Source organism: Symphalangus syndactylus, chromosome 8 (assembly GCF_028878055.3).
Source record: "Symphalangus syndactylus isolate Jambi chromosome 8, NHGRI_mSymSyn1-v2.1_pri, whole genome shotgun sequence".
NCBI lineage: Eukaryota > Metazoa > Chordata > Mammalia > Primates > Hylobatidae > Symphalangus > Symphalangus syndactylus.
In genome coordinates, this window is record NC_072430.2 from 13,158,860 (window position 1) to 13,184,020 (window position 25,161).

General features: G+C 43.4%; 1 protein-coding gene across 5 annotated transcripts in view; it reads right to left on the reverse strand.

The window, feature by feature from the left end:
• The window catches only part of TDRD9 (tudor domain containing 9), a 129,994-nt gene that overhangs the window by 53,672 nt on the left and 51,161 nt on the right, over positions 1–25,161 (reverse strand). For all 5 annotated transcript variants that reach the window (XM_055288002.2, XM_055288001.2, XM_063643825.1 and 2 more), the window contains 6 exons: positions 14,156–14,259; positions 8,983–9,047; positions 5,606–5,660; positions 5,380–5,464; positions 4,188–4,245; positions 1,268–1,372 (listed from right to left, as the gene is read on the reverse strand). In XM_055288002.2, coding sequence (XP_055143977.1) covers positions 1,268–1,372; positions 4,188–4,245; positions 5,380–5,464; positions 5,606–5,660; positions 8,983–9,047; positions 14,156–14,259 — 472 coding nt within the window. The remainder of the gene's footprint in view (positions 1–1,267; positions 1,373–4,187; positions 4,246–5,379; positions 5,465–5,605; positions 5,661–8,982; positions 9,048–14,155; positions 14,260–25,161) is intronic.

Consider the following 25,161-nt stretch of genomic DNA (forward strand, 5'->3'; position numbering starts at 1 on the left):
TCTAGGCAAGTCATTTCAGGAGAGGTGATATAACAAAAAGGTTAAGAATGTAGACCAAAGCCAGATTTCTAGGTTCAAACCTCATTCCCACCACTTCCTACTATAACCTTGAGCAAGTTACTATTTCTGTGCCTCTCAGCTGCTTCACTAAGAAATGGGAAATCTCAATTAACACACCATGTACGTTACCTCACAGGGTTGTTAGGAAGATTAAATGAGTTAATAAATACTTAGAAGAATGTCTGGCATATGGTAAATATTCAATCAATGTTGCCTTTATTATTTTGGGGGATCTATTTAGTATTTTAGTATTCTTGAAATGGGCTTTTATCTACCCTTCCCAAAAGGTTCTCTAAAAAACAAACAAAAAAATAAGCCACTTCTCAGTCTGCACTGAGAATGCTGTCCTGTAAAATCAGTTCTTGCCACAGGTGATCTTAACCTGTCCCAGGTATGTCATGAATATACTTCCACTGTGGTTGAAGCATCCCAAGACCCCAAAAGTGACCCCACACACCCTCATCTCTGCCCAGTGATACGTGTGGCTGATGCAGCAACTCCGGAACTCTCTGCGGAACCACTAGGAAAACTAACCCTAGGAAGATCAAAGCTAAACAGAAATCAAATCATCAAAAATTACTGAAGTGATCCACTTGGTTTCCATAGTTCTTCACCAATAATTTTTTAATTTAACTTTAAGAAAAAAACATAGTGTCAGGATGATGGGGTTTATCCATTATGTACAAAGACCTCATACATTAGAAGAGAGGAGAAGCATGGATTTAAATGGGCACTCTGACAATATGAGAAGCCATTGCTAAAAACTTAAAACTGGTTCCAAGAAAGGAAATATCTGAGTAAAAAGTGCAAAAAATGAATTTTTTAGAAAAGCACCTGAATGGCCGGGCACGGTGGCTCACGCCTGTAATCCCAGCACTTTGGGAGGCTGAAGTGGGCGGATTACGAAGTCAGGAGATCAAGACCATCCTGGCTAACATGGCAAAACCCCGTCTCTACTAAAAAATACAAAAAATTAGCCAGGCGTGGTGGCCGGCGCCTGTAGTCCCAGCAACTCGGGAGGCTGAGGCAGGAGAATGTCAAGAACACGGGAGGTGGAGCTTGCAGTGAACTGAGATCACACTGCTGCACTCCAGCCTGGGCAACAGAGCAAGACTCCGTCTCGGAGGAAAAAAAAAAAAAAAAAGCACCTGAATGTGCCACTGTGTCACCAATGACTCGTTACTGTGCTTTAACACAAATGTCTTACCTTTTCTCTGATTACAGCTGGTTTTAGAGGCCCAACTCAATCGCAGACTCTGATAATTTGTATCTTCATCACAGACCAAAGTTCTAGTCAAACAAAAATCTATAACTGCCATTTAAAAAAAAAGACTGTAAATACCATGCTAATAAGAGATTATTGCATAATAAATCACAATGCATAGTGATAAAGCCATTTGAAACATGCAGCCTTAAGAATTAGTGAACAGGCAGAAATGTTGGGCCACGCACCGACCACTCCTGCCCAGGATGGGGAGTTGGTGGTCACATCCTTTCTTGCTGAGTACGGGGAGTCTCTGGGTGTAAAGAATGCATAACCTGTGAGACCCAACGTGTCATAAGAAGGCCTACCTGGACTGCACCCGAAAGAGTAACGTTCTCCAAAAGAGCATCATTACAACAGCAGTACAGAAGAGCAGCTGATGCAAGGGACTGCCAGAATTCAAATCCCGCGTCTGTGTGTGCATGTGGGTGAATCTGGGTGTCTGGGTATGTGTGTGTCTGGATGGGTGTGTGTATGTGTGCATCTGTACGCGTGGGTGGGTGTGTAAGTGTGCGTGTGGGTGTGCCTGGCTGGATAAGCTGCCGAGTGTATCTGCGCTTTAGATCCTCATCCGTGGCCTGCCTCCTCCCCTCCACCACACCTTTCCCCTCTCACACAGCCAAAGCACTGGGGATCTCCCACCGGCAACACTCACTCCCCTGGGCCACCCCTTCACTTACTGCCCCATTTCCTCTGCTCCCCTACAGCAAAACACCTGTAGAGTGTTGTCTGCCGCCACCGGTTCTTGGTTCATTTCTTCCCATTCTTTCTTGAGCCCATTCCAAGCAGACGCTTGCTTTCACCAAAGCTGCTCTTGTCAAGGTCACTGACAACAGCCCCGTTGGGAGGTTCTCCTTGACCTGCCATGGGCATCTGATGCACTCCTCCACTCCATCCCCTCAAGACCCTTTCCTACTGGGTGTCTAGGCTTCTGTGTTCACTGGCTTTCTTCCCACTGCCCTGGAGGCCCCTCTGCTCTTATTGCCCACCTTTAAACACCGGGGCCACCCTCCCTCTGTGCACTCCCAGAAGAGCTTGGCCAGGTTCCTGCCTTCCAATGCCAGTCACCGGCTGACGCCCCCGCCAGCTGCTCCCTGGCCCTGGTCTCCAGGCTCACACAGCCAGATGCTTCCATGACACCTCCACCTGAACATCTAGCACATGTCTCAGCCCAAATCCCAGCTCCTCACCTACCCTACCCTGCTCCTCCCACAGCCTTCACCATCTTGCAGGAGCCTCCATCCTCCCAGTCTCTCCAGGCCACACGTCTAGAAGGCCGACCAAATGTGTCTCTCACAATTTCTCTATCAGAGACCTCAGCATATCCTCCCCAGCTCTGCATTCAGAATCTCCCTGGGATCTGCCCCCATCTCCTGTCCCCTACCGCTGCTGTCCTATTCTAAGCACCACCCATTCTCGCCTATATTCTTGTGACACCCTCCTAAGTCTCTTCCTTTTCTCTCCTTTGCCTCATTCTAGTCTATTCCCAGAGAAATCCTGTTAAGTGAACTTCAGGTTATGTCATTTCTGTTCTCAAAACTCACCAACAATTCTCCATCTTGCCCAGCACAGCAAAGGTTGTACCAGGCCCTATGGGCCCTGCATGGCCCCTGCTACCCCCAGGCCTCTCTTCCAGCTCCTTTCCCCTTAGTTCACACTGGTCCAGCTGCCCTGGGCTCCTTGCTTGATGGTGCTGTTTCACAACCATCAAGCACACTCTTGCCTTCTCCTACCCTAAACACTCTTTTGCCAGGTATGGACCTGACTCCCTCCCTAACCTCCTTCAGGATGTGACTTGTCACATTCCCTGGTCACTCCACCTGCAATCTCAATGGTGCTTCCCTAACACTCCCTACCCAATAACCCCCTCCTTCTTCTTCATACACTCATCATCATGTAACTTACTCCATATCTGTACTTATCTACCCACGCCGAATGTGTCACGAGTACGAAGCCTTTTTGTCTATTTTGCTTACTGCTATTTCGACGGTACAGAGACAAAACACCTGTTCATTATCATCTGCCCTGGTTTACCCATTCCAGCCACACTGGCCGTGTGATGCTCCTCAAACCTGTTCCCTACACCCCAGCCACCTTTCTGCATGGCTCACTCCTCATTTAATTCAGGTCTCTATTAAAATGTCACTTCCTCAAAGAGGTAATTCCTATCTGAAAGATCCTATCTGAAAGATCATTTTTTCCCAATAACTGTAACCCCTTCCCCGATTTATTTTCCTACACAACATTGACCTGTACCTGAAATTATAAAAACCTTTTTACCTGCTAAGCCTCTCTCTCTCCCACCAGAACGTAGCAGCCATGAGGACTGGACTTTGTCTTACCACTGTACTGCCAGCATTGAGAACAGTGCCCGACACATGTGTTAGGTTTTCAAATATAAGTTAATGAATTTAGAAAACTCACTGAAGAAGCAATCTCACAAAGTAATCACAGACACATATGCAGGAGATGAGATGACAAAGTGGGCTGCTCCAGAGTTGACATGGTGTCCTGCCAAGCAACCTTCAGAGCTGAGACGGCCTGAGCTCCTCCCCACATCTGCCTTCCTCCAGTCACAGAACTCCACCTGGCAGCCCCAAAGCTGTTTCCCACAAGGCCCAGTGGAACACCCCAAACACTTCCTATGAGCCAGCTTGCCCTAAAGCATGAAATGGTACACTCAGAGGAGGAGGTGGTGAACTGAGAGTATGGGAGAAACTACGTAAACCTACTTTTCTCAATTCTGTGTTCTAAAACGGGAGGAGATGGGAAGGAATAGAAGAACAATTCCTGAGTGAGGTGAATAAGCCAATTAATATAGCACTACAGCTAATGCCAGGAGGTAAATGGAGAAGTATCTTACCATATTTGACATCTGGAACTGTGACAGAACTCTCTGCAATATTGGTGGACAGAATAATCTGTTAAACATCAAAGAAAAAAGCTGACATTTCTACTATATTCTGGACATCATTAGGCAAAGTTTACAAAAATGCAAAAATTATTTTAAAGCTTCTGAATGTAAATACTGAACTCAGGTTTCAAAATTAGCGATTTTTCTATTTTATACACATCCCAATTGATCAAGAAGCCCCTGCAGAATGGAAACCAGCCACATACAACACAGCAAGGGCTTAAACACAGGCAGACGAGACACAGGCAAAGGGAGCTACTCCCGACTTCTGGTGTGGTAACTTTGGTGGGGTGGAGAGGGGTCCTGGAATTGCCCAGGGGCACAGCCAGGTTTCTAGAAGGGTTGTTGCCTGTACCCGCCCTAGAATACCACCCAAGGCTGCTCCCAGGGATTCCAAAGCAATCAAGGGGGGCGAGGTTGTCAGCTCAGGCCCCCTGATCACCTCAAGCAGCTCTAGAAGGGTCTTGTTAAAACAACTCCATCATTCACACATAATCTGAGATAAAGAAATCCTCCTGAAGCAGGACCTAGAATATGGCTTCTAACCAGAGTCACCAGAGTGGTTTCAAGGACACGAGAACAGTCCCAAAGTTAAAGAAATGCTAAAGAAGAATTAAAAGGCATCAGAATTCCTCAATTGAGAAAACAAAAAATCTTAGCTTTTTAGCAAACTGATTTATAAAATAAAACACAAAACTAACAACATACCTGGCTCATTAGGTAAATATTTGTTTAAGTGACTAACCACTAACTACAGAACACATTGCTGAAATGTGATTTTTTTTTTTTTTTTTGAGACCGAGTCTTGTCCTGTCACCCAGGCTGGAGTGCACCAGTGTGATCTCGGGTCACTGCAGCCTCCACCTCCCAGGCACAAGCCTTCCACCTCAGCCTCCCAAGTAGCTGGGACTACAGGTGCATGCCACTGCACTCAGGTAATTTTTATATTTTTTGTAGAGATGGGGTTTTGCCATGAGGCTGGTCTCAAATTCCTGAGCTCAAATGATTCACCCACCTCAGCCTCCCAGAGTGCTGGAAACACAGGCATGAGCCACGACACCCAGAAAATATTTTTCATGAGTAGAGTCTCTACGGAAAATTTACCTGAAGTACTTAGAACTTGTCTTCCCAGTTTTCCTACCTTTCTGTACCCAGGGACTGGACTTAAAAATACATTATTCTGTTCTTCTAAAGCCACACTTGAATGGAGTGGATAGACCTGCAACCTAAGAAATTACTAAGATAAAATCTCCATAAAGAATACATACACATGAGATACAAAAATAAATACTGAGATAATTAAAACTATTTAAGGCAGAAACAATGCAATGGTTTAGAAGAATACAGCTGTATCATTTTCAACATACCTTTTATGAACCAGGTTTGTGAGAAGTTCATGCATATAATTTATTTCACCCAGACCTAGGGAAGAAAAAAGTGGAGGAGGGAAATAAACATGTTTGTATTTACTGCTAGAAACCAACCTTTAAATTAAAATGGCATATCTTTCAAAGAAGGCCCTACCAATTTATTTGACTTCTTTATCCTCTTTGCCTAAATAGGCCAGAAACACAAGTAAAAGTACACAGTGACATTAATTAGTAGTAACTCAAAAACATAGGGAAAAACCATATTATTCCAGTTTTCCTTTACACAGCAGTGACTCCCTGTGGGTGCTGGCTATATGAGTAATTTTTGGATTTCTTTTTTACCCCCAGATTTTCTAATTTTCTATAATAAGCATGCAAAATCCTCACAATCAAAAAATAACATTTGTAAAGTTTTGGTCATGAGGATGTGCTAAACCATTTCCATCAGGCCTCCGTCCTGTTTGCTGAAAGCTAAGCTAGCATGTGCTTTTGCCTCACCCTGATTCTCAAATCTGAGTCTGTTATGGGTTGAACTGTGTCCCCTAAAAAGATGTATTGAAGTCCTAACCCCAGTAATCCGGAATGTGGTGTTATTTGGAAATAGAGTCATTGCAGATGTAGTTAGTTAAGATGAAGTTATACTGGAATGGGGTGAGCCCTTAATCCAAAATGACTGGCATCCATACAAGAAGGGAAGAGGCACAAACAGAGAATGCCATGTGACAACAGACACAGGAGTGATGTAGTCACAGGTCAAGGAGCACTAGGGAGCTGGAAAGAGGAAGAGGCTCAGAAAGGTAGGGAGCACTACCAGGAGCTGGAAAGAGGAAGAGGCTCAGAAAGAGCATGGCCCTGCTGACAACTCGATTTTGAACATCTAGCCTCCAAAACAGGGAGAGAATAAATGACTGTTCTTTTAAGACACCTAGTTTGTGGCACTTTGTTACAGCAGCCCTGGAAAACTACTACAGAACTGTTCACAAAAGATCAATTAACACATAAACATCTATCAAACTTGAATTCACATGAACATATTAAAAAGACAGCAACCCTAAATGTAAAATATCACTTATAAATATTTTCTTCAGGCAATGTTTAGCAGGTAAAAAGTATTTATCAGCCAGGAGCAGTGGCTCACACCTGCAATCCCAACACTTTGGGAGGCTGAGGCAGGTGGATCACTTCATGGAGATCACTTGAGCCTAGCAGTTCGAGACTAGCCTGTGCAAGCTAGTTAAACCGTCTCCACAAAAAGAAACCAAAAAAAAAAAAAAAATTTGGCCAGGCATGAGGGTGCATGCCTGCAGTCCCAGCTACTTGGGAGGCTGAGGTGGAAATATCACTTCAGCCCAGAAGGCAGAGGCTGCAGTGAGTCAGGGTCACACCACTGTACTCCAGCCTGGGCAACGCAGCAAGACCCTTTCTTAAAAAAATAAATAAAATAGAGTATGTATCTCATGTTAGGTATTCTTTTTTTTTTTTTTTTTGAGATGGAGTCTTGCTCTGTCACCCAGGCTGGAGTGCAGTGGTGCAATCTTGGCTCACTGCAAGCTCCGCCTCCCGGGTTCACACCATTCTCCTGCCTCAGCCTCCCAAGTAGCTGGGACGACAGGTACCCGCCACCATGCCTAGCTGATTTTTTTGTATCTTCAGTAGAGATGGGGTTTCGCCGTGTTAGCCAGGATGGTCTTGATCTCCTGACCTCGTGATCTGCCCGCCTCGGCCTCCCAAAGTGCTGGGATTCCAGGCGTGAGCCTCTGCACCCGGCCCATGTTAGGTATGTTCTTAGGCCAGTATCGACATGGCTCCACTTCGGTGATGTTTTCCCCTTAATACAATACTATGCACAGAAGTCATTTGATAAATATTTACCAAGGCACATGCAACCCCACCCCACTGTCAGCTAATGGTTGTTCCCTGCATGTAAACAAATCCTTATCGGCTAAGCAAAACATGACAAAAGTTTGAAACTCATATGTTGCATTCCAAAATTAAGTAAGCTATTTTCATTGCATGTTTTTCATTCTCCATTATTGTAGGAACAAATCTGTTTATGCTCTATATATTACAACAGAAGATATTTGAATTATTGTCATAATGTTTCATCAAGCTATACCACTTGAATTAAAAATCAAGTAATTTTGAAAAAGTACAATTTAACATAAATTCATCTTTTCAGAAAGGTATTTTAAAATCTTGTTTTCTCAAACACGAGAAGGGAACTCAAGGATTACCCTGATGATTCTCATGGTATTATAATAACAGTATGTTTTACCATTACTAAATAAGCTTTCAATGCAAACTGATGACAGTTACCTCACATTTATAACCATATATGTAAAATGCAAATTTAACAAAGCCAAATATTTTACTGGAAATTTTGAAGGTGGCAAGACTGTCTTCAAAAAGTTGAGCTCTAGACAAGCATGGTGGCACGCATCTGTAATCCCAGCTACTTGGGAGGCTTAGGCAGGAGAATCACTTGAACCCAGGAGGCAGAGGATGCAGTGAGCCAAGATTTTGCCACTGTACCCCTGCCTGGGCAACAAAGTGAGACTCTGTCTCCAAAAAAAAAAAAACTGAACTCTTAATTATTAATAAGAAATCTTTTTAGAAATACAAGGGTTGGCCAGGCACAGTGGCCCACAACTGTAATTCCAGCACTTTGGGAGGCCACAGCAGGCAGATCACAAGGTCAAGAGATCGAGACCATCCTGGCCAACATGGTGAAACCTCATCTCTACTAAAAATACAAAAATAAGCCAGGCGTGGTGGTGTGCACCTGTAGTCCCAGCTACTCGGAAAGCTGAGGCAGGAGAATCACTGGAACTGGGGAGGCAGAGGTTGCAGTGAGCCGAGATCGTACCACTGCACTCCAGCCTGGCAACAGAGCAAGACTCCATCTAGAAAAAGGAAAAGGAAAGGAAAAAAAAAGAAATGCAAGGGTTATAATAAAAAGTCAAACTTTGGGAGGCCGAGGCGGGCGGATCACGAGGTCAGGAGATCGAGACCACGATGAAACCCCGTCTCTACTAAAAATACAAAAAATTAGCCGGGCGTGGTGGCGGGCGCCTGTAGTCCCAGCTACTCGGAGAGGCTGAGGCAGGAGAATGGCGTGAACCCAGGAGGCGGAGCTTGCAGTGAGCCGAGATTGCGCCACTGCACTCCAGCCTGGGCGACAGAGCAAGACTCCGTCTCAAAAAAAAAAAAAAAAAAAAAAAGTCAAACTGAAAGTTACATTTGTTCACATACTTGAAGTGTAAAAAGAATAAAGTCCTATGGAGAATACCATCTTTCATAATCTATGTTAGGCACAAACTTAGCCTCTCTCCAGAGTATTATGATTCCAAGTCACAAAATTATGATGTTCTTACCTGGCAAAAACACCAACACACTGCTTCGCTCCAACACAAACTGGGCACCCGACCAGGCCTTGTTCCTGTTAAAAATGTGATGTGCACAAATATTAATGAAGGCTAGTAACAGCTATTGCTTCTCTACAATCCTAATATTACAAGTTTTTAATCCTGAAAAGCTCTTACAGGTCATCCAATGTAATGTTCTTTATTGTACATAAGAAAGCACAGAAGCCCAAAGAGATGAGAAAACATCCAAGGCCCCACAGTCATTCAGGGGACTTAAGCCTTTTGACTCCCAATACTTTCTCCTATCAAAACTTACTATCTGCAGAAGTTTTCCTTTAAATTTAGTTATTGTAATCCAGAACTTCAAAGTAAAAAACATTTAAAATAACTACAAGCAAAATTTAAATGTTCAGGAGTCCAAACTACTATTAGAAAGGATTTGTACAGACCAAAATCTCAAATCATCTACTCGCCTCCTTGCTACTGTCAATATATTTACTTTTGTGTGAATTTAGAACTTTCATTCTTCCATAAACCTGTGAGCCCTTCCTACATGCCAGACCCTCCTCTGTGTAAGATACAGGAGTAACAAGACAGACAAGCTCCCTGCCCTTTGGAGCTTACATTCTAACTGGAGAGATAGACAGGAAATAAGAAAACAGGCAAGGCACCTTCGATTTAGCAGTAAGACCTAAAGAGACACACGGGAACACAAGAAGCAGTGCTAAGGGAGGTGCATGTATGGAGTGCTCTCAGAAGGGCTGGCTGGGCAGGGAGTCTCTGGGGAAGTAATGGGAGCTGAGGAGGGAGCCATGGAAAAGCCATGCAGTGGCAATCCAGGCAATGCCTGGGAACAGTCACTACAAAGGAGAAAGGGGTGTGAGGGGTAAACCAGTCACTGCAGCACAGGTGGCTCAGCGTCCATGGTCACTGCTCCTGCTGCTCCTCCATCTCTCCCTATGAGTGTGAGCCACACCTATGACCTCAGACGGCAGCCACCACCATAAAAAACACAGCCCTGGTTTGTAGATGGGCCTGCATGGGATGCTGGCAACAGCCAGGGGCGAACGTCTGCTGCATCCCAGCCCCACCCAGAGGAGAGGCTCACACACAGTGAGTGGGGAAGGGAGCTCTTCCCAGTGAGCAGAGGTCAGGCAGTCCATCTGGTGGAGCCACTTCGGGTGGAAGGAGACACGGTCATGAGCTTGGGTTCACCCCAGTCAACAGGCAGAGGCTAAGAGCTTGGTCAGATGGTCAGGGATGTGGAAATGACAAGGCTGATAACAAGGAGATCTGATGGAGAGGTACCAAGAAATGCCCATAAGGCAGCCACAGTGGAGGAGACTTTCAGTCACCAGACAGGCAACAGGCCCTGCCTGTGGACATGGCCCAGCCTCCTTCTCCAGTCCCTCCAGGGTTGGACAACACACAGAGTGGACGGGTAGCAGGGATGAAGGTTTACACACAAACTCAACACTATGCACTTTCCTGAGATGAGATTCATCTGGCTGCTACCACTGCTGGATGCCAACCACACAACAGCAAGGGGCAGTGCCAAGTCCCAAATATGGCACCATTCCCTGAGGGACCAGCCCAGCCAGCTGATGACAGGTTGATTCCATCATGAAGGAGATACTGATTTACCCTCATGGAAATAGATACAGATCCTATTCTGGATTCAGGTCTGCCTTCTCTGCACCTAAAGCTTCTGTCATACCCCCAACCATGGACCTAAAGATGCCTTTCTCGTTTCCATTATTTCCTGCACAGCATGGCCTCCTGCCAAGGAGCTCAGTTTAGTAGTCAATGGACTCATGAAATTCAATGGTATTACCATGCATCCAAAAGCAGGTGGCTTAAAAGAAAGATGAAAATGCCTATTAAAGGCTCAATTATTGTGCCAGTCCTACAGGAAGTCATAAAAGCCATAATGAAATTCAAAGACAAGGTGAAATCTCGAAAGCAGCAAGAGAACAATGACATGCCACATACAAAGAAAACCCCAGTAAGATTAACAGCTGAATTCTCAGAAGAAACAATGGAAGCCAGAAAGCAGTGGGATGACATATTCAACGTGCTCAAAGAAAAAACAACTGTCAATCAAGATTCCTATACTCAGTAAAACTCTCAATAATGAAGACTAAATAAACACTGTCCCAGATAAACAAAAAAAATGAGAGAGTATTTTTTGGCAGCAGACCCACCTTACTAGAAATACTAAAGGAAGTTTTTTTGTGCTGAAAACAAATGACCCCAGAGAGTATTTCAAATCCACATGAACAAAGAAAGAGAGCTGGTAAAGGTAATTACGTAATGACAAAAGATACTGTAAATACATATTTTGCCTCCTCCCTTCTCCTTAGGTGATTTTAAAAGTAACCGGATACAAAAATTAGCAGGGTGTGGTGGCGTGCACCTGTAAGTCCCAGCTACTCACGAGACTGAGGTGGGAGGATCAATTGAGCCCAGGAGGTCAAGGCTGCTGTAGGCCATGATCACTCCACTGCACCCAGCATGCTCAACACAGTGAGACCTTGTCTCAAAAAAAAAAAAAAGTAAAATGCTACATTGCAAAATATGTATTAAATGCAAAAGAAAGCAGTAAAAGAGAAACAAAGGGACAAAAAGAATATGAGACATACAGAAAGCAAAAAGCAAAATGGCCAACATAAATTTAACTATATCAGTGACAAAATTAAATGTAAATGGATTAAACAATCCAATCAAAAGGCAGAGATTGTTAGACTAATTTTAAAAATACAGGCCAGGTGTGGTGTCATACCTGTAATCAAAGCACTTTGGGAGGCCAAGGCGGGCACATCACGAGGTCAAGAGATCAAGACCATCCTGGCCAACATGGTGAAACCCTATCTCTACTAAAAATACAAAAATTAGCTGGGCGTGGCAGCACATGCCTGTAGTCCCAGCTACTCGGGAGGCTGAGGCAGGAGAATCGCTTGAACCCAGGAGGCAGAGGTTTCAGTGAGCTGAGATCACACCACTGCACTCCAGCCTGGTGACAGAGCAAGACTCAATCTCTAAAAAAAAAAAATATGATCCCACTCAGAATATGTTGTTTACAGGAGATACACTTTAAATGCAAAGACACTAAGTAGATTGAAAGTAAAAGAATGGAAATATGCGTCATGCAAACAGCAACTACAGAAAAGTGGAATGGCTATACTAATACACAAAATAGGTCTTAAAATTAAGTGTTACAAGAGACAAGAGGGGCATTTTATAACGATAAATGGGTGAATCAATCAGGAAGATATAACAGGTATAAACATATATGCACCTAGCAACAGAGAACCAAAATACATAAAGCAAAAACTGACAGGAAAGATTGAAGAAATAGGCAATTCAATAACAATTGTTGAGGACATCAATATCTCATTTTCGATAATATATAAAGCAACCAGGCAGAAGATCAAGAAGTAGAAGACCTGAACAATACGGTAAGTCAACTACACCTAAAAGACATCTATAGAACACTCCATCTAACAACAACGAGTGACATTATTCTCAAGCGCACATGTAATATTCTCCAGAACAGTCTACATGCTAGGCATGCAACAAACCTCCATAAATTTAAAAGAACAGAGAAAACATAAAATATGTTCTCCAACCACAATAGAATGAAATTCAAAATGTGTAACAGGAAAAATTGGGGGAAATTCACAAATACGTGCAAATTAAACAACACACTCCTAAAAACCAACAAGCCAAAGAAAAAATCAAAACGGAAATCACAAAATACTCTGAGATGAATGAAAATGAAGACACGACATAGCAGAACTAATGGGACACAGCTAAAGCAGAACATAGCAGGAAATTTGGAAGATGAATGAACAAACTGTGGTACATCAAGACAATGGAATTTAGTGCTAAAAAGAAATGAGCTATCTAAGCCATGAAAAGACATAAAGGGGGATAAATACATATTACTAAGTAGAAGAAGGCAACATGAAAAGGATACATACTGTATAATTCCCAACTACATGACATCCTGGAAAAGGCAAAACTGTGGAGACAGATGTAGTAAAATTATTGCTGTAAAGGCTCAATCATATGAGATATATATATAGAGATATATATAGATATATATAGATATATATAGATACATAGATATATATAGATATATAGATATATATAGATACAGATATATAGATATATAGATATATATAGATACAGATATATAGATATATATAGATATAGATATATAGATATATATAGATATATACATATAGATATAGATATAGATATATAGATATATATAGATCGATATATAGATATACATCGATATATATAGATATATAGATATATATAGATATATAGATATATATATAGATATATAGATACAGATAGATAGATAGATGTATTTTTTTTTGAGATGGAGTCTTGCTCTGTCACCAGGCTGGAGTGCAGTGGCGCTATCTCAGCTTACTGCAACCTCTGCCTCCCAGGTTCAAGCGATTCCTCTGCCTCAGCCTCCAGAGTAGCTGGGACTACAGGTATGCACCACCATGCCCAGCTAATTTTTTGTATTTTAGTAGAGACAGGGTTTCACCATGTTGGCCAGGATGGTTTTGATCTCCTGACCTCGTGATCCCCCCTGCCTCAGCCTCCCCAAGTGCTGGGATTACAGGCGTGAGCCACCACGCCCAGCCATATTTTTAAAATTGTAAACTCTAGTCACCACTTATAACCTAAAACTGTTCCTCAGGGAAAATGTTCCGATTTTCAAAGAACCAGCTCAATGAACGAACGTCTGGATTACAGAAGGAGATTGCTTAGGGTCAAGAATATGTCTTTATAGTAAATGAAAACAAATGCAAAGAAAGTTTCAACATTTCTACTAATGTAGGATTTAAAGTTTTACCCCAGCATTAAGAGTGATAAGACTCCTATATATCTGGAAAAACTATTTTCAGGCTATAAATCCTAGCTGTTAAAACTATCAGTCCTAACACTGCACTCAGCACGGCTTTAATTATTTAAAATATATATTTCCAGTTAAAAAAATTCCAAAATACTAACCTGATTTTAAAATATATACAGTAACTACTGAAAAGGTACCTATAGTTATACCTTCTTATAAAAACACCAAAACGTTTCCAAATGAATAATTTTTTAAATCACATATACATTAAAGTGCATCACCAACTGAAGTGTCTCTTACCCACTCTCCTTCACATCCAAGTCATCAAACATCTGAATGAGAGAGATAGCAACTTCATATATATCCTTAGTTATCACTGGTTCCTCCAGGAGATGAGGAGAGAGCTAAAAACAGTGAAAGAAAAAAGTCACAATACGAAAACAGGATTACAGAAGAAACCTGGGGTTGGATGGGACTGGTTCTCACCGTTAGTACAACACTGTAACAAACTCTCTAAATAAAAGTTCTTGGTTTTTACTGGCAGCAATGTCTGAACACGTGCTGTGTGCCAAGCACTGCTCAGGACAGTGGACACATAAAGTACCATCCTCATCAATCTCCTCGCCCAGTCACCAGAGCAAGAATGGCTCAGAGAGCCCAGACACGCACAGGCAGTGTGTTCGGCAGGATGTCTACTTTGAAGACATCGATTAAGTCACACCAAATGTTTATGGAACCCAGGAGGAGTTCCTGATCTCAAAGCCAGTGCCCTTCCCCTCTGTCAAACCCCTATCTCAAAGAGCCCTAAGATTACCCTAAGATTTCATGTGTGAAAAGTAACCTTGTATATCAAAAGTACCAGAAAACTGTAATGTCACATCCGTATCTACCAATGTGTGGTGATAACATAACCTCATGATGAGGTATCCGTCTACCAAGGTTTAGGGGTTCCTCTACTACTTTTAATTGTCTATTAAAGCAAAGACACCAAGACCAGATAATGTAAACTTGCCCCTCAGGCACTGCTACCAAACACTAGGCACCAACCACAAGCAGCAAACTCCCCAAGTCAGGCTGTGCATTAGTCCATCTTCATGCTGCTGATAAAGACATACCCAAGACTGGGCAATTTACAAAAGAAAGAGGTTTACTGGACTTACAGTTCCACATGGCTGGGGAAGCCTCACAATCATGGTGGAAGGCAAAGAGGGAGAGCTTGTGCATGGAAACTCTCCCTTACAGAACCATCGGATTTCATGGGACTTACTCACTATCATAAGAACAGCACAGGAAGGAACTACCCCCATGATTCAATTACCTCCCACTGGGTCCCTCCCACAACAGGTGAGATTTCAAAATGAGATTTCGGTGGGGACACAGCTAAACCATATCATTCTGCCTCAGGCCCCTCCCAAATCTCACGTCCTCACATTTCAAAACACAACATGCCTTCCCAACAGTCCCCACAAAGTCTTAACTCATTTCAGCATTAACTCAAAAGTCCATAGTCCCAAGTCTCAAAGCAAGTTAGTTACTTCCTAGATACAATGGGGGTACAGGTATTGGGTAAATACAGCCTTTCCAAATGGGAGAAATTGGCCAAAATAAAGGGGCTACAGGTCCTAAGCAAGTCCAAAATCCAGCAGGGCAGTCAAATCTTAAAGCTCCAAAATGATCTTCTTTGACTCTATGTCTCACATCCAGGTCGTGCTGATGCAAGAGCTGGGTTCCCATGGTCTTGGGCAGCTCCACCCCTGTGGCTTTGCAGGGTACAGCCTCCCTTCCGGCTGCTTTCATGGGCTGGCACTGAGTGTCTGTAGCTTTTCCAGGTGCATGGTACAAGCTGTCAGCAGATCTATCATTCTGGGGTCTGGAAGATAATGGCCCTCTTCTCACAGCTCCATTAGGTGGTGCCCCAGTTGGGGTCTGTGTGGAGGCCTGAACCCCACATTTCCCTTCTGTTCTGCCCTAGCAGAGGTTCTCCATGAGAGCCCCAGAGCAAACATCTACCCTGACATCCAGGCATTTCCACACATTCTCTGAAATTCAGGCAGAGGTTCCCAAACCCCAGTCCCTGACTTCTGTGCACCCACAGGCTTAACAACATGTGGGAGCTGCCAAGGCTTAAGGCTTGAGGCTTGCACCCTCTGAAGACACAGCATGAGCTCTTTGTTGGCCTCTTTCAGCCATAACTGGAGTGGCTGGGACACAGGGCACCAAGTCCCTAGGCTGCACACAGCATGGGGGCCCTAAGCCTGGCCCACAAAACCACTTTTTCCTCCTAGGCTTCCAGGCCTGTAATGGAAGGGGCTGCCATGAAGACCTCTGACATGCCCTGGAGACATTTCCCCATTGTCTTGGGGATTAACATTTACCTCCTTATTACTTATGCAAATTTATGCAGCTGACTTGAACTTCTCAGAAAATGGGATTTTCTTTTCTACTGCATTGTCAGGCTACAAATTTTCCGAACTTTTATGCTCTGTTTCCCTTTTAAAACTGAATGCCTTTAACAGCACCCAAGACACCTCTTGAATGCTTTGCTGCTTAAAAATTTCTTCCACTAGATACCCTAAATCATCTCGTTCAAGTTCAAACTTCCACAAATCTCTAGGGCAGGGCAAAATGCCACCAATCTCTTTGCTAAAACATAACAAGAGTCACCTTTACTCCAGTTCCCAACAAGTTCCTCATCTCCATCTGAAACCACCTCAGCCTGGATTTCATTCTCCATATCACTATCAGCATTTTGTTCAAAGCCATTCAACAAGTCTCTAGGAAGTTCCAAACTTTCCCACATTTTCCTGTCTCCTTCTAGGCCCTCCAAACTATTCCATCCTCTGCCTTGTTACTCAGTTCCAAAGTGGCTTCCACATTTTTGGGTATCTTTTCAGCAGTGCCCCACTCTACTGGTACCAATTTACTATGGGTGTGACTGTCCAGCTTTCCCAGAGCTGAGGCCACAACTACACAAGCATCTTTCTACAGTATCCAGCACAACAGATGTCTCTGAATTTCCGAAAAATCTATTTTATAGCGATACTGGGTTTTTTTCACCCAGAGTAAGAAGCGTTTTTAATTAATAATTTTACTTGTTAAACACTATGTGCAAAACATTGCATCTGACTTTGTTGAGGACAAATCAAAAGAAGTCTTCAGGTGATCAGAGAAGCCAATAACAGACGCAAATTTTTTTTCCAATTTTTACTTGGAGTAAATTAAGTCAGCTAGTTTTCAAATAATTTATAAAAGTTGACTTTTAGGCTGGGCACGGTGGCTCATGCCTGTAATCCTAGCACTTTGGGAGGCCGAGCCAGGTGGATCATTTGAGGTCAGAAGTTCAAGACCAGCCTGGCCAACATGGTGAAACCCCATCTCTACTAAAAATACAAAAATTAACCGGGCGTGGTGGCACACACCTGTAATCCTAGCTACTCAGGAGACTGAGGCAGGAAAATCACTCAATCCTGGGAGGCAGAGGTTACAATGAGCTGAGATCGCGCCACTGCACTCCAGCCTGGGCAACAGAGTGAAACCCTGTCTCAAAAAAATAAAATAAAAGTTGGCTTTTATTAATAATTTTGAAGAAGCATGTCTAATAAATCTATTCCTAATATTTAACCTTTTTTTGAGGTGGAGTCTCGCTGTGTTGCCCGGGCTGAAGTGCGGTGGCACGATCTTGGCTCACTGCAACCTCTGCCTCCCAAGTTCAAGTGATTCTCCTGCCTCAGCCTCCTGAGTAGCTGGGATTACAAGCACCCACCACCATGCCTGGCTAATTTTTGTATTTTTAGTAGAGACAGCCTTGTTGCCCAGGCTGGTCTCGAACTCCTGACCTCAAGTTATCCTCCCACCTCAGCCTCCCAAAATGCTGGGATTACAGGCATGAGCCACTGCGCCCAGCCATAATATTTAACTTTTATCTTAGTTTTCTACTTTATCCAAATGATAATATTTGTCATAACACAACTATACAAAAAAGAAATAGGAAAAAAAGGCATACTTTTCACAAACACCAACAGTGGCATCCAAACTCATCTAGAAGTCTTTTGCTATAAACAAGCCATGTAAAAGGCATGGCATTGACTCACAAGTTATTTCACTTAGTTCCAAGCCAGTGAATATTTTTTCAGCACACGGATAAGATACCAAACACAGCCTGCTTCTCTAAGCCAGGCCTGAGACAACAAGGAAGCGCACCAGATGCTGGCCCACTGACCCACTTGCTGAATCGTCCCCATCTGTGTGCCACGATAGGGATGAAACATGAGAGACACCGCCTCTGCTTTACTGGACTGCACAGCAGTAAGTCAAGGCACACTATGTCAGAGGAGATGCTCTGACAAAAACCGAGGCAGAGGGCAGGGATAGGGACATGGTGGGAGCACCATGATTCATACGGATGGAGTCACAGAGGGACTCTGCCATTCCTCTCACAGAAGTGCTCAGCCAATGTGACTCTGTCCACACAACAAGGCAGAGTGACAGTGTTTCTGTCCCAAGCTGAGGCCTGGGAACCTGGCACATCTGCCACACATGCAGCCTATGAGAGAGTGGGCACTGCAAGTGGAGGGGGAAATAAATGGTGCTAAGACACTCATATTAGAGGAAGAGGACCTCTTACCCCACGTCAATCCAAAATCCATCTTAAATGGATTCAAGACCTAAAGATGAAAAACAAAGCCATAAATTGGATTATGTAAAGCTGCACCCTAAGTTGGAGAGGTGAGGGCCAAAAGTGACACACTGCAGGTCAGGCACAGTGGCTCATGTCTGTAATCCCAGCACTTTGGGAGGCCGAGGCAGGCGGATCACTTGAAGTCAGGAGCTCAAGACCAGCCCGGCCAACATGGTGAAACCCCGACTCTACTAAAAATACAAAAATTAGCCAGGCATGGTAGTGCACGCCTGTAATCCCAGCTACTCGGAAGGTTGAAGTAGGACAATCACTTGAACCTGGGAGGCAGAGGCTGCAGTGAGCCGAGATCACACCACTGCTCTCCAGCCTGGATGACAGAACAAGGCTCTGTCTCAAAAAAAAAAAAAAAAAAAAAAAAAAAAAAAAGGTGACCCACAGCAAGTCCAGGTGGGGCGGGGGGCATGCTCTACTACTGGACCTGGGTTGTTGATCACAGATATTCATTTCACAACTTCATTACAGTACACATTTACATTTTACGTAACCCTTTTTCTAACTTTCACAATTTTTTTTGTTCTGTTTTTTGAAACGGAGTTTCGCTCTTGTTGTTCAGGCTGGAGTGCAATGGCGTGATCTTGGCTCACCGCAACCTCTACCGCCTGGATTAAAGCGATTCTCCTGCCTCAGCCTCCCGAGTAGCTGGGATTACAGGGATGTGCCACCACGCCTGGCTAATTTTGTATTTTTAGTAGAGATGGGGTTTCTCCGTGTTAGGCTGGTCTCGAACACCCAACCTCAGGTGACCCACCTGCCTCAGCCTCCCAAAGTGCTGGGATTACAGGCATGAACCACCACACCTGGCCTCTTTCACAATTTTTTAGGAAGCTGAATATAAAGGATGAAAAGGACTCTCCAAAGGACACTGAAAGGGAACAGCCAGAGTTGGCAACAGAAAAACCAGGAGGGCACCACAGAACCCAAAGAGAGGGTGAGTTTCAAGAATCGAAGTGACCAACAGTGTCAAATATTGCAGAAAGGCCAGGTAAGTTTAGGGCTGAGCTCTCCTAACGACAAGGAGGTCACTAGGGACCCTGGCAGGTGCAGTCTGAGTGGCAACAGGGGACACCACCCTGCAATAAATGAATTGCCTGAGGGAGGTAGAAAAGTAGAGAATGTGAGAGTCCACAGGCCAGCAATGGCCGGAGAGCAGCCTGAGACCTAAGGTGGGTGTTCGCAAAGGTGAAAGAGCTTCAGTTATGTTTCAGTGTGGACAAGAAAAGGACAGCAGAGAAAGAGACACTAATGGTAACAATGGGGAGGGGGAAACCGTAGATCAGACAAGGTCCCTAAGAAGGTAAGAAGGATGAGACATGAAACCCAGGAGGTGCGGCTGGCACTCCATGAAGAAAGGGGGCTTCTCTCTTGTAACTGCAGACAGTGTGGTGAGGTAACATGACAACAGTAGCGACAGTAACACAACTGAAATTTTAACCAAGGTCCTCTGATTCTAAAGCTGTGTAATAGAATCTATACAAAACGCCATTTTTATAAGCTCAAAATTAACACAGACTGTAACTGATTTACAATGATTTAACTTATATTTTTAGACTTTATAATGACATGAAACCATTCTGCTTTTTACTTTTAGTGCAGTATTCAATAAGTTACATGAGATATTCAACACTTTATTATAAAATAGGCCTTGTAACCACACCCCAGTGGCCTAATGGATAAGGCACTGGCCTCCTATAAAATAGGCCTGGTATTTGGTGATTTTGCCCAACTATAGGCTAAATAAGTGTTCTGAACTCATTCAAGGTAGGCTAGGAGGACAGGTGTATTAAATGCATTTTCAACTTAATGATTTCAACTCACAATGGTTTTATCAGGGCATAACCCCATTACAAGTCAAGGAACATCTGTATACAGCTAAGTGTTGCATATTCATTCACTGAAATATTTACTGAGCACCTATCAGGTACCAATAACAAGACATTGGATAAATATTGCTAAAGCTGGACATTCTCTATCCTACTGAACATAACCCACCCATGAGGCAAGGGGGCCCTGAGTGGCTAGAAGCTAGGTTGTCTTGACCACACGGGCTCAGACAGCAAATGGCAAGGCCTGATCCAGCTCCTCAGTGGGTCCACAAGGAAGCATCTAAGTGTTGTGAGCTCTGACAGAAAATACACAGCGAACATCAATAGGAATTAATTAGACTTCAGCCAGCTGGAAAGAAGACTGGTAAACCATCATCACTCTCACATTTCAAACTAGTCAGAGGCCAGGCATGATGGCTCATGCCTGTAATCCCAGCACTTTGGGAGACCGAGGCAAGAGGATCACTTGAGGACAGGTGTGGGCAGCAAGCCACCCAGGTACCAAAGCAAGAGACCGAGGGCACAAGCCGTTCCAGTATAATAAAATATATAAAATAAGAAAAGTTATACTACATACAGATCTTAGATATGATTATATATGACTATCATTAATCATTAGTTGGTAGCAATTACTCTTTATTCCAATATTGTAATAATCCCTGCTCTACAATCATAACCTAGGAAAAACCAGGCCATACAGAGATAGGAGCTGAGGGGACATAGTGAGGATTGACCAGAAGACAGGAGTGCGGGCCTTCTGTTATGCCTGGACAGGGCCACCAGAGGGCTCCTTGGTCTAGCGGTAACGCCAGCATCTGGGAAGATGCCCGTTGCCAAGCGGACAGTGGTCTAGCGGTAGCGTCAGTGTCAAGGAAAAACACCCGCTACTCAGCAGACTAGGAAAGGGAGTCTCCCTTTTCCCGGGGGTAGTTTAGAGAAGACTCTACTCCTCCACCTCTTGTGGAGGGCCTGACATCATTCAGGCTTTCCTGCAGTTATCCAGAGGCCTAACCATCTCCCTGTGATGCTGTGCTTCAGTGGTCACACTCCTAGTCCACTTTCATGTTCCATCCTGCATACCTGGCTCTGCTTTTTAGATAGCAGTAGCAAATTAGTGAAAGTACTAAAAGTCTCTGATAAGCAGAAATAATGGCATAAGCTGTCTCTCTCTCTCTCTCCTCTCTCTCTCTGCCTCAGCTGCCAGGCAGGGAAGGGCCCCCTGTCCAGTGGACACGTGACCCATGTGACCTTACCTATCATTGGAGATGGCTCACACTCCTTACCCTGCCCCTTTGTCTTGTATCCAATAAATATCAGCACAGCCTGGCATTTGGGGCCACTACTGGTCTCCGCGTCTTGGTGGTAGTGGTCCCCCAGGCCCAGCCGCCTTTTCTTTTTATCTCTTTGTCTTGTGTCTTTATTTCTACAATCTCTCATCTCCGCACCTAGGGAAGAAAAACCCACCGACCCTGTGGGGCTGGTCCCTACAGACAGGAGTTCAAGATCAGCCTGGACAACATAGCAAGACTCCATCTCCACGAAAAAAAATTTTTTTAATTAGCCAAGCATGGTGGTATGCATCTGTAGTCATAGCTTCTTGGAAGGCTGAGATGAGAGAATCTCTTGAGCTGAGGAGTTCAAGGTTACAGTGAGCTACGATCGCACCACTGCACTCCAGCCTAGGTAACAGAGCAAGACCCAATCTTAAAGAAAAAAAAAAAAAAAAAAGAGTCAGAAAATGGAAATTATTTAAATGTTGTAAACGTAAGTGCTACCTCCTCCCTACCTTGAATAGAGCCTCATCTGGCAACTTGTTTCTCAAGAGTACAATGTGGAAAGGAGGCAGTAATGCACAATGGAGAAACCTGGCAAACGCAACCTTTCCAGTGATCAAAGTCTGTGTCATCAGTGCTATAGTTTGTCCCCTCCAAATCTCATGTTGACATCTGATTCCAGTGTTGGAGGTGGGGCCTAATAGCAGGTGTGTGGGACATGGGGGCGGACGCCTCATGAACAGATTAATGCCCTCCCTTGACGCGGAGACTAAGTTCTCACTGTTATTGGTTCCTACCAGAGTTCCCCCTGAGAGGTGACTGTTACAAAAAGCCTGGCACACCTGCCTTCTTCCAGTCTCACCATGTGATCTCTGCACACACCAGCTCCCTGAGCAGAGGCCAGTGCCACGGTTCTTGTATAGCCTGCAGAACTGTGAGCCAAATAAACCTCTTTCTTTTATAAATTACTCAGACTGAGGTATTCCTTCATAACAGTGTTAAATGCTATTCACAATAGCCAAGACATGGAATCAACCTAGGTGTACAACAGATGGAGAAAGAAAATGGAGAATATATACACAATGGAGTATTAGCCATAAAAACCATGAAATCCTGTCATTTGCAACAACATGGATGAAACTGGAGGACATTATGTTAAGTGAAATAAGCCAGGAACAGAAAGTTAAAATACTACATGTTCTCATGTGGAAGCTAAAAATCAGTTTAATAGAAGTAAAGAGTAGAGCAGAAAATACTAGAGGCTGGGAAGGGCAGGGGAAAGGAGGCAAGAGGGAGATTTGTTAAAGGATACAAAAGGACAGCTAGATAGGAGGAGGAAGCTCCAGTGTTCTACAGATAACAATAATATGTCATTTCAAATAGCTATAGGAGGCTACTGAATGTTCCCAACACACACAAAAAAATGTTTGATACGATATGCTAGTTACACTGGGCTCATCACCATGCATTGTATGTATCACATCACTGTGTTCCCCATAAATTATTATGTGTCAATTTAAATTTTTTAATTAAAGAAACATTAAACAGACTTAAGACAACCAGTAAAGGTCATGTTGATAGTGTATACCCTTGATATGTGACAAAAATGGCACCTCAGCCTGTGGTCTTCCTCCCCAAAACCAATAACGTCAGTCTAACCATGAGAAAAACATCAGTCGAATTCCAGTATAAGGGCATCCTACAGAATACCTGACCAGTACTCTTCAAAATCATCAAAGTCATAAAAAATGAGGAAAGTCTGAGAAACTACCACAGCCAAGAGGGGCCTAAGGAAACATGGCAACCAAATCTAATGTAGCATCCTGGATGGGATCCCAGAATAAAGGACATTATGGAAAAAATAGTCAAACCAAATAAAGTGAAGTTTAGTTAGTAGGTTTTTTTAAGTGTTACTAAGTAAATGTTAATTACAAATAGATGTCCTGAAGCAGTTTTCCCTATGTTTTCTTTCTCAAACTCCTGGGATCAAGTGATCAGCCCACCTTGGCCTCCCAAAGTGCTGAGATTACAGGTGTGAGCCACTGTGCCTGGCCATGAATTGGAAGAATTTATACTATTAAAATGACTATACTACCCAAAGCGATGTACGGATTCATACAATTCCAATCAAAATACCAATGACATTCTTCACAGAAATCAAAAAAACAATCCTAAAATTCATATGGAACCACAAAAGATCTCACAAGCCAAAGCAATCCTGGGCAAAGAGAACAAAGCAAGAGGCATCACATTACCTAACTTCAAAATATACTACAAAGCAATGGTAACCAAAACAGCATGATATTGGCATAAAAACAGACACACAGATGATCAATGGAGCAGAATAAAGAACCCAGAAATAAAATCACATATTTACAGCCAACTGATTTTTAAGAAAGGCATCAAGAACATTCACTGGGGAAAGAACAGTCTCTTCAATAAATGGTGCTGGGAACACTGGATATCCAGATGCAGAAAAATAAAACTAAACCCCTATCTCTCAATATACATAAAAATCAACTCAAAATGGATTTAAGACTTAAACTAAATCCTGAAACTATGAAGCTATTAGAAGAAAACATAGGGAAAATGCTTCAGGACATCTATTTGTACAAAGATTTGACACCTAAGACCTCAAAAGCACAGACAACGAAAGCAAAAGTAGACAAATAGGATTATATCAACCTAACAAGCTTCTGCACAGCAAAAAAAAAAAAAAAAGAAAAGAAATCAACTGAGTGAAGAGACAATCTGCAAAATGGGGGGAAACATTTGCAAACTATTCATCTGACAAGGGATTAATACCCAGAATATACAAGGAGCTCAATAGCAAAAAACAATCCAATTTTTTTTTTTCTTTGAGATGGAGTCTCTGTTACCGAGGCTGGAGTGCAGTGGCGCAATCTTGGCTCACTGCAAGCTCCGCCTCCCAGGTTCATGCCATTCTCCTGCCTCAGCATCCCGAGTAGCTGGGACTACAGGCGCCCGCCACCAGGCCCGGCTAATTTTTTTGTTATTTTTAGTAGAGACGGGGTTTCACCGTGTTAGCCAGGATGGTCTCGATCTCCTGACCTCGTGATCCACCTGCCTCGGCCTCCCAAAGTGCTGGGATTACAGGCATAAGCCACCATGCCAGGCCCAAACAATCCAATTTTTTTAATGGGCAAATAAGTGAGCTGAAAAGACATTTCTAAACAGAAGACATACTACTGGCTAATACAGGAAAAAATGCTCAGTATCACCAATTGTCAGGGAAATGCAAATCCAAACCATATTGAGATACTATCTCACATGTGCCAGAATAGCTATTATCAAAAGACAAATAAAGGCTGGGTGCAGTGATTCACACATGTAATCCCAGCACTTTGGGAGGCTGAGGCAGGAGGACTGCTTGGGCTGAGGATTTCAAGGTTTCAGCGAGCTATGATAGTGCCACTGCACTCCAGCCTGGGTGACAGAGCAAAACCCTATCTCTAAAATAAATAAGTAAAAATAAAAGACAAAATATGA